At 40.7% G+C, this 12,970-nt stretch overlaps 1 protein-coding gene across 2 annotated transcripts in view; it reads right to left on the bottom strand.

Moving 5' to 3' along the window:
* Positions 1–11,902, bottom strand: part of slc7a3a (solute carrier family 7 member 3a) — a 14,147-nt gene extending 2,245 nt beyond the window's left edge. The window contains exons 1-12 of one of the 2 annotated variants that reach the window (XM_047162013.2): positions 11,750–11,844; positions 7,122–7,256; positions 5,895–6,357; positions 5,648–5,809; positions 5,382–5,553; positions 5,177–5,295; positions 4,848–5,070; positions 4,352–4,491; positions 3,554–3,656; positions 3,242–3,468; positions 2,300–2,466; positions 2,113–2,221 (exon numbers count right to left, since the gene is read on the bottom strand). In XM_047162013.2, the coding sequence (XP_047017969.1) occupies positions 2,113–2,221; positions 2,300–2,466; positions 3,242–3,468; positions 3,554–3,656; positions 4,352–4,491; positions 4,848–5,070; positions 5,177–5,295; positions 5,382–5,553; positions 5,648–5,809; positions 5,895–6,261 (1,789 nt within the window). In that variant the 5' untranslated portion in view covers positions 6,262–6,357; positions 7,122–7,256; positions 11,750–11,844. Of the gene's footprint in view, positions 1–2,112; positions 2,222–2,299; positions 2,467–3,241; positions 3,469–3,553; positions 3,657–4,351; positions 4,492–4,847; positions 5,071–5,176; positions 5,296–5,381; positions 5,554–5,647; positions 5,810–5,894; positions 6,358–7,121; positions 7,257–11,749 lie in introns of both variants that reach the window. The other variant, XM_017492641.3, reaches the window with a different exon arrangement.
* Between the last annotated feature and the right edge of the window lie 1,068 nt (positions 11,903–12,970).

Raw genomic sequence — 12,970 nt, 5'->3', positions numbered from 1 at the left:
TTTTTCGACAAAGTTAATTTGAAATGGACACATTTCTTTCTAATTTTCTCTGCACTTTTGTTGCATTGCTCAGCTTTTGTATTACTTCTTTGTATGAACATGATAGGTTCTTTACCTTTGACCCTTTGCATATTATCTAAGTCACTCTGGATTGAAGTGTTTGCTAAATGGCTAGGTGCAAATGCCTGAAAAATCATACCACACATACTGAACCCCACCTACACTGTAAATTGTAAAAATTCTCACTATGCCCAGAACGCCTGGATGATAACGCACACTGAATACACAAGTATTAGATACAAGAGAAATAAAATAGCTAAGGAAAATTTTTAAATCTGAAAACAAAAAATGAAAGTGAAAAATGAAAAAAAAAAAAAAATTGGTTAAAATTGAACAAAAAACAATTATCAAGCAGGTACATAAAAAAAAAAATCAGTGTTCAAAACTGTCTCCTTACCTTACCCTGATTCACAACTGTAAGCTTATAATAATGATTTATAGTTTGAGCAGTCGGGTCGAATTTCGTGGGAAACGTCAGTTTGATGTCATTCACCTTTGCGTGGTTACGTCACGTTCATACACAGAAAGACGAAGAGCCAGCTACTATATCGTGCGCGCGAGTGCTGAGGATGGTGGAATGTTTGTAGCTTATTCTTACAACAGCTGCTTAGAATTTAAACGTGTCATCAGGACGTCTGTTTAGTTCTAAGCGCAATCGTCGTTGACATCTGGGGAATCAGCTGTTGTCAAAACCAAGAAACCTCGAACTACGGAGAGCCTGCAGTCAAAAAGGGAACGTGACAGAGCCTGCGCTAAAATGTGAATAAATATCGGCATGGCTTTTGAGAGGTGGCGAAAACTCTGAGATCTGAAGGGATTGAAGACTGGCGCAGAGATGGCTTTTTTTCTGCTGAACAGGTCAGACAGTTCAGTGGCTCAGTAGGTAGCTAGCTAACTTTAGCACACTTGTTCGCTTGATTCAGCTAGGTAGATTTTTTGCTTTGTTTTGCTATGGTCAGTGTGATAAATTGCACTTATTTTCTGATAGCTATGAGAGAGAGCAACTCGCCTCTACTCCAAAGAAAACCGTATCCACCACCACCTCTGGTAACAAGTATTGGAGCTAATATACAACGCATACGTATACCTCAAACCATCAGATTCACCCGCTCAGCCCACGTTTAAAAAACAAAGCAACTCTGCAATTTTTTTGTAACGTGGAATTTTATGTTTTAAACAGAGATGGCGATAGAGAGGCAAACGCTCAGGACGGCAGCTTTAGCTTTTTGTACTGGTTTACTTACGGTCGGTCATATTTAGCTTAAATCAACAAATGGAAAAACATTTTGAATCATGGTCAATAAAAAAGTAAGTAGTGTAACATTATTCTAAGGCATAAAGTACATAATGACTGTAGAATACAAAAAAAAAAAATCATACTGTATAAAACATATAGTATAGTAAATAGTTCGGATATGACATTAGAAATGTTCCTGGTTATGACAACCTAGTCTAAAAATATCCGTTTCATGCCATCACAGTGTTAAGAAACACTGTTACATAAGTTTTGCACCGCCTTGATATTTCAGAGAACAACTTCTCTAAAACGGTCAGTATTTTTCATGTTGCTTTTATAAGCTGAAAGCGAGCATGGCTGTGAGGAACGGTGGCGCTGTCCCAAACAAACAAAAATAAAAGTTATCATGGGATGTGCAGATATCTTCAGCAATGCCATGTTCTTCTGTGTGTTTGAAAGCTGTTGTGTATGAGAGAGGTACGAACATGCTAGGAGTGGCAGCAGAGGAAGCAACAGAATGTGATTACACAACCAAAGGTTTTTCTGTGCAATTTCATTCCCTGCGCAGAGAAACTGAGGCTGCTGTTGTATGATTTAGAAACGAATGAGAACCACTGAACTAAGTAACTAGATGAGGTTTAAAAAAAAAAAAAAAAAGGTTGTAATAGATCAGTATTTTTAAAATGTCTACGGTGAGGTAACTGTCTGATCCATACACCATGGAACCGTGACACCGTAACAACCCAGGATACTGGTGCAATGTGCAGTGTACAAGTATGGCATTTTAAACACATAGTTAAAAATAGTGTGCTCACCAACAGCCATCCAAACTGCAAAGCGGCACCACGTGGCCAGATCCAGCTGCATCATGAGGTAGATATTGACAAAAACACTAAACAGAGGCAGCCAAGGCAGAAGAGGCACCTGCAGAAGAAAAACATCAGGCTTAGCAACTCATACTGAACATATACTGACACAAAGAATTATTTATCTCATGAGTACCTTGAAGGTGAGCACTTCTTTGCTCTCGGGCTGCCTCCAGATGATGATGACACAGAAGAAGCACAGCAACGTGAGAACGGCACACACGGCCACCCACACAGGATGGCCGTTCATCAATTCGTCCAGCCACAAGGCCAACACGCCACACAGCACAGTGATCAGCATGGCTGAGGGAACACAGTACACACGGTTTACACTCTCTGTGGATGAGCCGGATCAAATTACACTTCTGTTCCAACAGTGAATTTATACTAATCCATTAAACCTTTGTTTATATTTAGTCTGGTCTTTTTGTTTGTATTTTTGTGAAAAAGCACATTGAAGCTGGGCTACACAAATAATCATGGAGCAAGATTTCTCTCTGTCTATTCATCTATCCATCCATCCATCCAATCCCCCTATCCGTATATCTATTTGGTCACCCATCCAATCAACCCCTTCTACTCATCTTTCCATCAATCCATGCATTGTCTTCATCCATTTCCTCCAGCCATCCAACTCCTCCATTGACCCATCCATCCTTTTCCTTTCCACCCAACTCTATCCATCCAATCCCTCCATTCATCCTTTCGATCCCTCCATCCATTCAACCCTCCCCTTTCTTTTTTCATCTTCCCATTTTTCCACGCATTCTCTTCATTCTATTCCTCCGTCCATATATCTATCCTTCAAACCAAACCCACCATCATTCCATCAATCCAAACCCTCTACCCATCCATCCATTTGTTTAGAGACAAACTGTAGTAACATGATTGACTCATTAAAGTGACTAACGACCTGTCTTATTTTGATTCAAAGGTACTTATACTAGTCAATGAAAGGCTTAATGTGCAGTAGGAAGGAATAATTGTGATCATTTAGCTCCATCACACAGCCCTACACTGACTAAACTGGTTGCATAAAGCAAAGAAAAAAAAAAGTGTGCAATTGCACAGTTCTTACAGATAATCGCAGTTACAGCATAGACGATTGTTCCAGACATTTTGGTCGGGGTGTCCCTGGAGGGAACCAATAGTAGCTTAAAGGAGAACTCTTCCCTGGGCAGACGATCGTCTGAATCAAGACAATATTCATCTCCACTGTCTGCAGACACAGCCACCTTCTCACCTCCCACCAGCTCCACCAATTTCTCACTCTGACTGGAGGAGCCAAGCATTCCCGGCTGGTATCTACACACACACAAACAAGTCATTCCACGTACACAACGTTATGAGTGAAGAAATATGTTTAGAATGGATCTAAGTTCTTGCATACCTGAGAATGAGAACACAAACAGCCACCAGAGAGTAGGCCAGCAATGTCCCAATAGACATGAGGTCAACCAATGCAGCCAGGTCAAACAGGAAAGCCATGAGTGCTACCAAAGATAAAAGAAGTACATTACCTAATTGCGAGCCATATGATTCTACTAGGGGTGGTGATATGATGAAAACATTATCACGATACTCAGACATTTCTATTATACATATTTCTATTATTCTAATATGCATCGTTAACAAATAGTGGGAGAAACAGCCATTTAATCTAAAAGCTTGAAAAACAGAGCTTGTGGTGATTTTACTTAATGTCTACAAAAATGTAAAGAAGCGTGCTTCTCCCAATTTTTATGAACTCACAAATGACAAAAAACAAATGTTTTTGGTCCACTAGAGAAAAATGTTCTATACCTTCAATATCTAAGAAACTTGCACTTTGTTTTGCAGAAAACTACTTGGATTGACGAAATTGCAATTGCACGAAATTGCAATTGCACGAAATTGTTTTGCGAGGTCTTTCACAGTCATGTTTGTTGGTAAATGAGACCTTTTAGCTGTAATCATGTTCGGCGCAAGCAAATCGAAGAGGACTTTGGCTGAAAGCGCGTTGTTATGACGTCACATGGCGCGTCTTGGCCCAAATCTGCGAAAATACATTTATTTCTGTGATCGCGAAATCACAAAATCCTGGACGGATGGGAAATTTGACAATTTATCACAATGTCATTGTGATAATATTATATCATCTTGCCCAGTCCTACATTGTACAAACTCTCAAGCAAAGAGCTTTTCTCACCGGCTACGAAGCCAGACACGGCCGTGGCCAGGAGCGGGGTTTTGGTGCGCTTGTTTATGCTGGAGAGAAAGCGAAACAGCAGCCCGTCCTCGGCCATGGCGTAGATTACACGTGGCATGGGAAACATGGAGCCCAGCAGACTGAAGGATGAGAGACAAACACTGTATTGGACTTCACTGGGTCAGAAGAATTTTTCTGCTGTTCTCGCTGTCTATAAGCAAAACTGTTCAACTGTTCAAACATGTCTTCACGCCCAGTTTCTCCACAGCACTGTAAAGTTAACATCATCTTCACTGGCAGAGAGAGTGTTTCATGTAATGCTATCGTGATCACTTAACTCAGCCCAGATATGCTCTTGATTCAAATGTATGGACACACGTTGTAAGACTCATTTACTTGCCAGCTCTCTTCATCAAATTCCCACATAACAACACATTCACTTCAAAACAAATATCCATACCAACAAAGTTCTTTTCTAACTCCCTGATCGTCTTACCTGGTAGAAAGGGCGCAGAGCGAACCCACAGCCACTATGTATCGTGCTGGTGCCCAGCCCACATAGCTGAAGGCCTCAGGCAAAGGGCTCTGGGTATTGAGTTTGTAATATGGCATCATTAGTGTGAGTGCGGCGGACACACCAAAATAGGCGAAGAAGCAGATGAGCAGAGAGACAACAATGCCCACAGGGATGGAGCGCATTGGGTTCTTGGCTTCCTCACCTACAGAAAATGGGTTCAGATTTAACACATCAGTCATGGCATTCAATAAACTAAACAGTACTCAGACACAACACAGGGGAACAACAGGAGGATTATGAGGACTCACTTGTAGTTGCGATGCAGTCGAAACCCACAAAGGCGTAGAAACAGGTGGCCGCACCAGCCAAGATGCCTCTGAAGCCAAATGGTGCAAAACCACCATCTCCAAAAGATTTCAAAACATATCTGAGGATATCAGAACACGTCTTACCACCACAGGCGTATACATCACACATCCAACATGAGAAATGAAATGTTAAAATATAACTCACTCTGGTGCTGTAATGTTGGTATCATTGACAAAGTCATCCTTTGTGAGATTCCAGTTTGCTGTATTTCCTTTCACGAAGCCTGAGATCATAACAAATCCCAACACCACCAAGTTGATTCCAGTGAAGATTTTGTTGACGAGAGCAGACTCATTCACACCAAACGCAAGTAGACCTAAAAATGAAACAATGAATGAAACGCTTTCTCTTGTGTAACATTCTGCATGCGTGAAAAATGATCTATGTGTCGACATTAATAGTTTGCTCACCAGTCAGCAGCAGAATGAGAACGAGAGCGAACAGGTCTGGGTACTCAGCAAGCACATTGCCTGGGACCTTCATGGACATGACGGACCTGAAGAAGGTCGAGATTCGCTGCTCTATCAGGTTATCAAAGGTGGAGCTCCAAGCTCGAGCAACACTTGCTGTACCTGAAGATCACAAGAAGCCTCATTACCTCCATCGTCAAATGTCAAATGTCTCAAATATCAATACAAGGCCAGTCACACAACTCACCGATGACATAAGACAGGATGAGGTTCCAGCCAGTAATGAAAGCCCAGATTTCTCCCACAGTCACGTAGCTGTACAGGTAAGCCGAGCCCGTCTTTGGCACTCGAGCCCCAAACTCTGCATAGCAAAGTCCTGCCAGCATGGACGACAGGGCTGCCACCAGGAAACACAAGACAATAGCGGGACCTGCCTTCTCTCTTGCTACCTCTCCAGCCAACACATAGACGCCAGCACCGAGTGTAGAGCCCACACCCAGAGCCACCAGATCCAGAGTGGAGAGGCAGCGGGCGAAGCGGGTCTCCACGCTGGAACAGTCCAGAACACGGCGCCGCAACAGCATGCGTCCTACAGAGGCCAGTTTGTCCACCATGGCTGCTTGTAGATGAATGGAGTCGAGACGTTTCGGGGTTTGTCAACGTGAATAAATGTCAGCAGCAGCAGAGAAGCTTGTTTTGTTTCCACTCACCTATGAATGAGGAATGAAACAGATAGAGTGGGTGTGTGTAGGCGTGTGCGAGAACTGCCAATCATTTGCTGAATGATTCATGCGGCATTCCATTTTTTCCCCTTCGCACAAAGGATCTAGTCGTCACAAGACTGAATGAGCAGTGTCACTAATTCCAGTCTGAGCGTCCTCAGAATTCCAGCCTCAATGTTTTGCCAAACTGCAGTCGTACAGAATAGCGTAAAATCCTTTCCTAATATTTTTTTAATTAGAGCAGGAAGACAATACTGACTGTATCACATTCCTTGGCACATTTGATACATTAACCAAACTCAAACCATTGCTGTTATAACCCGAGGATAATAATTGCATTAGTATACTGTATTTATAGTATCATTCATTTGTCAAACATCCCTTTTTTCCCCATAATGACAAATAATACTCTTACATCACATTCACAAAGCTTTAATAATTGCATTTGCAGTGTCATCCGAGTAGCCTGAAACAATGACAGCCTCCACTACACGGTGTACATTTTCACCTGGATATTTGCCCAGCTGGAACCGCATTTACACCCACATTTACATCAGACCTCCATATTGCTATCAGTTAAAACGCTCACTATACAGCGATAACATCAAGCAAGGAAGGCAGAAGTGATCCTTTTTTATAGAGAAGCTCAAGGATGGGCAATGTGAACAGGAGCCAGTCAATACAGCTGTCTGATTGCGTATCTTGAGGCTTTACTAATATTGATACAAGAGCGAGAGTGCCTAGTTCCTTACCAAGGACATCATGTTCCTGGTGCTGATATTTACAACAGCCATACAGCGTATTATTTTTATTTCAGCGTGGGCGTGGTCAGGGACGATTTGCAATAGCAACACTCCTTATTCATGCGTCATTCCTTTAACGTTCACCTGAAACACAGTTCATAAGCAACTAACACCAGCTTGTGGATTTTGGGAATAGAATTTTCACCAAGATCTTGAAAGTCCTATTCGAAGACATATTCTTTTTTTTTTTGAGAGAGAGAGAGAGAGAGAGAGAGAGAGAGAGAGAGAGAATGGGTGGGACTACACAGATACTATGTAGATATACAAACAAGTCTGACATTTCCAAAAATTGGATTTCCTACTAAAAATATAGGGGTCATGTAGACAAAAACTTAACATGACCTGTTTCATGGTACGGATGTGAAAACTTAAACAGTTTGTCTCGTACAGTACCGCGTCTGTACTCTGCTTTTGTACATCAAAGACAGGTGGGACAAAGAAGGAATTTGGTGAAAAAAGCAACGAAAACATCCCTGTAATTCGGCATACAATAGAGAGGCTGAAATAGACCCTTTTATCTGCACGATATACTGTTTATCTTGGCAGAGAACCTGGAGAAACTTTACGGTTCAAGCAAAATTGGTGCAGGCAAGAGCTCAGCGCTTAAAGTCACCACTTGGACTTCAGACAACACGTACAATGACTGCCTTCATTCACTGCTCACTGGCTCTGCTTGCTTTAGTGAGAAAAGCAGCCATGGGGAATCCAAACAGCTCACATAATATTTAATAAAAAGCTCGCTAGTTTATCAGCCTGTAGTTTGTTTTTTTAAAAGATTTCGTTCAAGGTTCAGGGTTAGGGAGTGCAAAGTGAACCCACAGTCTTTAGAAATTCTTTTCAGTAGGAGTCTCTGGGCAGTAATCATCCGGCGTGTGTGAGGCTCTCGCAAGGGTACGACTGTTCTGCATTGGGAATACAGTGGGTGGCTACTAGTTGTGCCACAATGCGTCACTAGGACACAGCGGCGCTAATCTCTTTCTTATGCTCTCCACGAGGCCTTCATTCTGATATGCAAGTGGGCTTGAATAACTGTGCCACAGTGTCAATGATGATCTCCATAAATACACCAAATTATCCTAATTAACTAACGATACCCACCAATGGCCCTTTACACTGAAGCCTTTTTTGGATTTATCCGATATACCTTTTGCTAATGGTCCATTAGCTACAAGCATGCACTCTACGATAGTGAATATTTTAACCTACAACTCAGGTATGTTGAAGAAAAGAAGTCTGAATAGAAAACAAATGGCCAGTACAGACTCAGATGCGCGTTTTGAGTAAACGAGGCTGGCATGTAAACAAAAAGAGGAGGCGAGTTTGTGGAGTGACTCACTGATGAGCTTTGTTCAAAATAAATCCCGCAATGCACCTTAAGCTGATTATGTAAATAACAACCGGCTAAACTTTTGTTTTTTGTTTTTTTAAACAGGAGCCTCTGTGTCAAATATTTTGTTTTGGTTCCTTCTTCTACATTAGATTACACCATCACTATCTGAAAATTTTTTTTAAAAAATCTTGTTGCATCTGAAAGAAAAGAAAGCAGCAACTTCCCCTTTCAACATTATTGTTATTTCAGGAAAGTAGATTTTGCATAAAAAAAGGAAGAAGTGGTTAAATAAAACACTTTCATTGTTTTCACAGGTTCAAACAGACACTGTATGGCTGTACATAAAAGGCCCATTCAGGCTTCATACAGTCTGTCTGCATGACAGGATTAGCTAAATCCTCACAGGAACGGGCTTTCTTAAAGTCCACTCCTTTCCAAATTGAGGTCAGTAATGTCTCGACGCAGCAGACCATAGCAATGATGCTCAGCGAACTCATCGACAAACTCAGGACGTCCAGAAATATGAGGTTGTGACATTTTTGAGCACACGCACGCCCCGGAGTGAGCCCCGTGCTGTGGCAGAACACATGAGATTTTGTTTGCATTTTATTTTGTTACACTGAAAACGTAAGCTGATCAGATGCGGGGAAATAAGCCTGGAAATGTTTAGAGAGCCACAGGTGCCATTTGCATTCGGTGCCGAACTACATGCAGACAGCATGTGATCCTGAGCACGATTCTACAAACACTTGGCTGTTTACTGTTAGGAAAGTAATCCTGATTCTGGTAATAATTCGATTCAAGATGCATAGAGGCACGTATTCCTGAGAACGAACCCAGAAACACGTCCTTAGGGGGCTGTATAATCTCCTCTCCATTATGCTCCCTTCCAAACTCTAAAGCTTATTATCCAGTAATGAGATGGTAAGATATGGAAACTGATTAAGAGTGACAAACTGAGTGTGGAACAATCCCAGGGTCCTTGGACAGAGCAAAGTGAGCCAAAATTCCAACCAATAAGTATTTTTTAATAGGCCTAAGTATCTCATGGTCACAGATTATTATGTTGTGGCCATGACATACCAAAATTTTTGCTACTTTGTAACTCAAGCCTAAGGCTTAACATGTAATACGTAGCCTTCGGTTAATTCATTTCACTTAACAAATTATATTAGTTTTAACAGTTCCTGTGACTCCTGCGTCTTCATGCGTCCTTCCAAGATTAAAGTGTAATATTATCGTCAATCACTTATCACCACGCTTAAGTTCCCGTGTCCATAATGACGTAACTCACCTGAATTTTGTTTCTCGCTCATGCTAAAATACGAGATTAAGTATTTCTTGGTTTCAATCCATTCTCACATAGTATCAACATATTCATTTGTGGCCAAAATAATAATAATAATAATAATAATAATAATAATAATAACAATAATAATAATAATAAATCGCTACGATGAATATTTCAAGGATTTTTAAAGTCATTCCAACACATGAACATGAGCTGGAACGAAATTAAGTACCAAAGGCCCAATTAAAACCACTCACAAATAAGAACAGCTAACTCTCTCTCTCTCTCACACACACACACACACATACATATATATATATATATATATATATATAAACAAATACCCAATCATACACACATCTATACGCACTAAAATCTGAGAAATTAGCAGCAAAGCAAGAGACATTTTAAAAAAAAGAAGTTCAGTTTATCAGTTGTGATGCGTGGCAGAGTTTGAGGAAATGTTTATTTAGACTTTTTGGAAGGAGTGCCCAGTGTCAGCAGTTTTTTTTTCCGATAAGGGAAAGGATTTAGTCGTTTTCTCTATAACATGATAAGATGGGGTTTTTGAGAAAGAGAGAGACAGAAAATTAGACACTGTAAGGGGAAGGACTGTTTATAGCTGTTATAACATAAGTGATATAAGTAATGGCAAATTAATCAATAGTATGATGCGTCCGTCTTTAATTAATGATTAGGGTATATGTTCTGTTAGCCACTTTGTAGCACTATAAGAGCATCCTACATTCATTTGCCTGGATTCCTCATGTATTATGTGCTTATAGTTATAAACTAAATGAGCTGTCCAGTTGGAGGCTAGCCTCTGTGAGGACTCACAAAACTGTAAACACGGTCCAGGCAGAAACTCGGTTTGGCACTGAGTTATGGAAGAAAATGCAGTGTTTAAGACGTATCTAGTGACTAAGTGATTATATACACAAATGAAAGAAAACTTATCATCATCATCTCTGACTAGAAGGCAGCCAAAAAATGGGACTATAAGAGTGAGTAAATGTTGACACGTCAGCCGTGTGCTACGGAATAAATATACCACAGCCATATAAAGCACTTGCGAGCTGGCATCCCTGTGTCCTCAAGCTGATGCAACTCTGAGCAGGATCCGTCTCTCAGAAAACACTCCAACATCTCTATATTACTCAGTCATTCTCAACTAACTGTGTGTATCTTCGTTAGTTGAGTTACTGAGAGTCGAGACGGAGTGACGCAGAAAGAAGACACCGATAAACAATTTAATGTGAAGGTTTCTATTAGCAACACACGAGCATACAGTATAGTACACTGTGAGGACTGGCAGCAAATACCAAAGACCCAAATATATACCAAAGCAGCATTTGTGTTTGGTTAAAGAAAGAGAACTGTGATTAAAAAGATGATGAAAGAGATGCAAGAAGTCTTAAAATCCGATTTAACCAAGATTTCACTAAGATAATATGAAATTATAGGCTGCATGGTTATAAATCCAAATGATCTGCTGTGCTACTAAGGTATATAAATAAACAGTGTATTGTATCGATGCATTATACACCACACTGATAATAATAATAATGATGATGATAATAATAAAATAATAATAATGCATGAATGATACCAGATGCATTCATTCACTCATTCATTCATTCAACCAGTCGCTATCAGATTCCTAGCGACCTTTATTTTTATACGCCACAGCATACACGTTAATACAAAACGCACATATAAACAAACAAAAAAACAACGAAACAAAAAAACCCTCCTTTGTGTTCTGATTATTTCAATAGATAAGAAAGCTAAAGCTAACCACGTAAAATGACCCCACCGGAGCGAACGATTGCATCAGATACTACAGGAGAGGCTCTCAGTGTAGTACCAACCACGCCATCTTTCCCCTCCTGGAGATTACTGATCATAATCTGAAACGCACGACGCGCATCATTTATAAATGAAATGTTAAATTACCTTCCGTGGAGTGGAGCTTCAGCAGCGTTCACAGTGTTAGAGAGTACTCAGTGAATCTCTCCGTGCACAACAGACTGGACTTAGCTCTAGACTAGTGCAAGAGTATGTTAACGTCATGTAAACAAACCCGCCCCACACACAGATAGACCACGCCCCTCATTCATCGTTAAGCTCTAGTAAAATGGACGTCACAAAATCCATCCATCCATCCATCTATCTATCTATCTGTCTTCTGTACCGCTTATCCTACACAGGGTCACAGAGGAGCCTGGAGCTTATTCCAGGGAACTTTGGGGCACAAAGCGGGGGACACCCTGGAGGAGGTGGCAAGCCATTACAAGGCACATTTGCACACACATTCATACACATTATGGACAATTTGGAAATGACAGTCAGCCTACAACACATGTCTTTGGACTGGGGGGAAGACACCAGAGTACCTGGAGGACACTCCCAAAGCATGGGGAGAGCATGAAAACTCAACACACACAGGGTGGAAGTGGGATTCGAACCCCCAACCCAGGAGGTACGAGGCAAGTGTGCTAACCACTGTAAGAATACGCAATACAAAACAAGACTAAAATAATTTAGATAAAGATGTATAAACAGTATAGCTGTGAAGAAAAGAAAGAGTTGAGCTAAGAAAATCTGCAAAATCTGTGACATCTAAAAATTATTTTTAAAAATTGCAGTTACTTTGGTGTGATATTTTTAATTTCAGTAACACACACACACACACACACACACTGGTTCACACATAGGGAAAGTTAGTATAACCTATCCACCTACCTGTGTGTTTTTGGAAGGTGGGTGGAAACCGGAGAACGCAGAGAAAAACCCACACAGACACTGGGAGAACATCTGCACAGACAGTAACCTAAGCTCAGGATCAAACTGGAGACCCTGGAGTTACCTGCTGTGCCATCGTGATGTCTTCTTCTTAATATTGTTTTTTATTATGCTTAAGAATATGCAGCAGAGATTTGTACAGTATACAAAAGAAGTGAGTACACCCCTGTGCAATGTCACTTAAATGCCAAATGATTAAAAATTTCATCAGCTCTCACTGCATTACTTCTAAGTTAACAAGTAGAGCACTTGTCTGCATAATGGCTCCACATGCAAAAGAACTGCCTGAAGAATTTAAAAATCTGATTGTGAGACTTCACAAAGATGGAAAAGGATATAGGAAGATTGGTCAGCAACTAAAAATCAGATGAA

This window comes from Ictalurus punctatus, chromosome 18 (assembly GCF_001660625.3).
Source record: "Ictalurus punctatus breed USDA103 chromosome 18, Coco_2.0, whole genome shotgun sequence".
Lineage (NCBI taxonomy): Eukaryota > Metazoa > Chordata > Actinopteri > Siluriformes > Ictaluridae > Ictalurus > Ictalurus punctatus.
The sequence above is the reverse complement of the archived record's forward strand: the minus strand, read 5'-3'. Positions and strand labels throughout refer to the sequence as shown.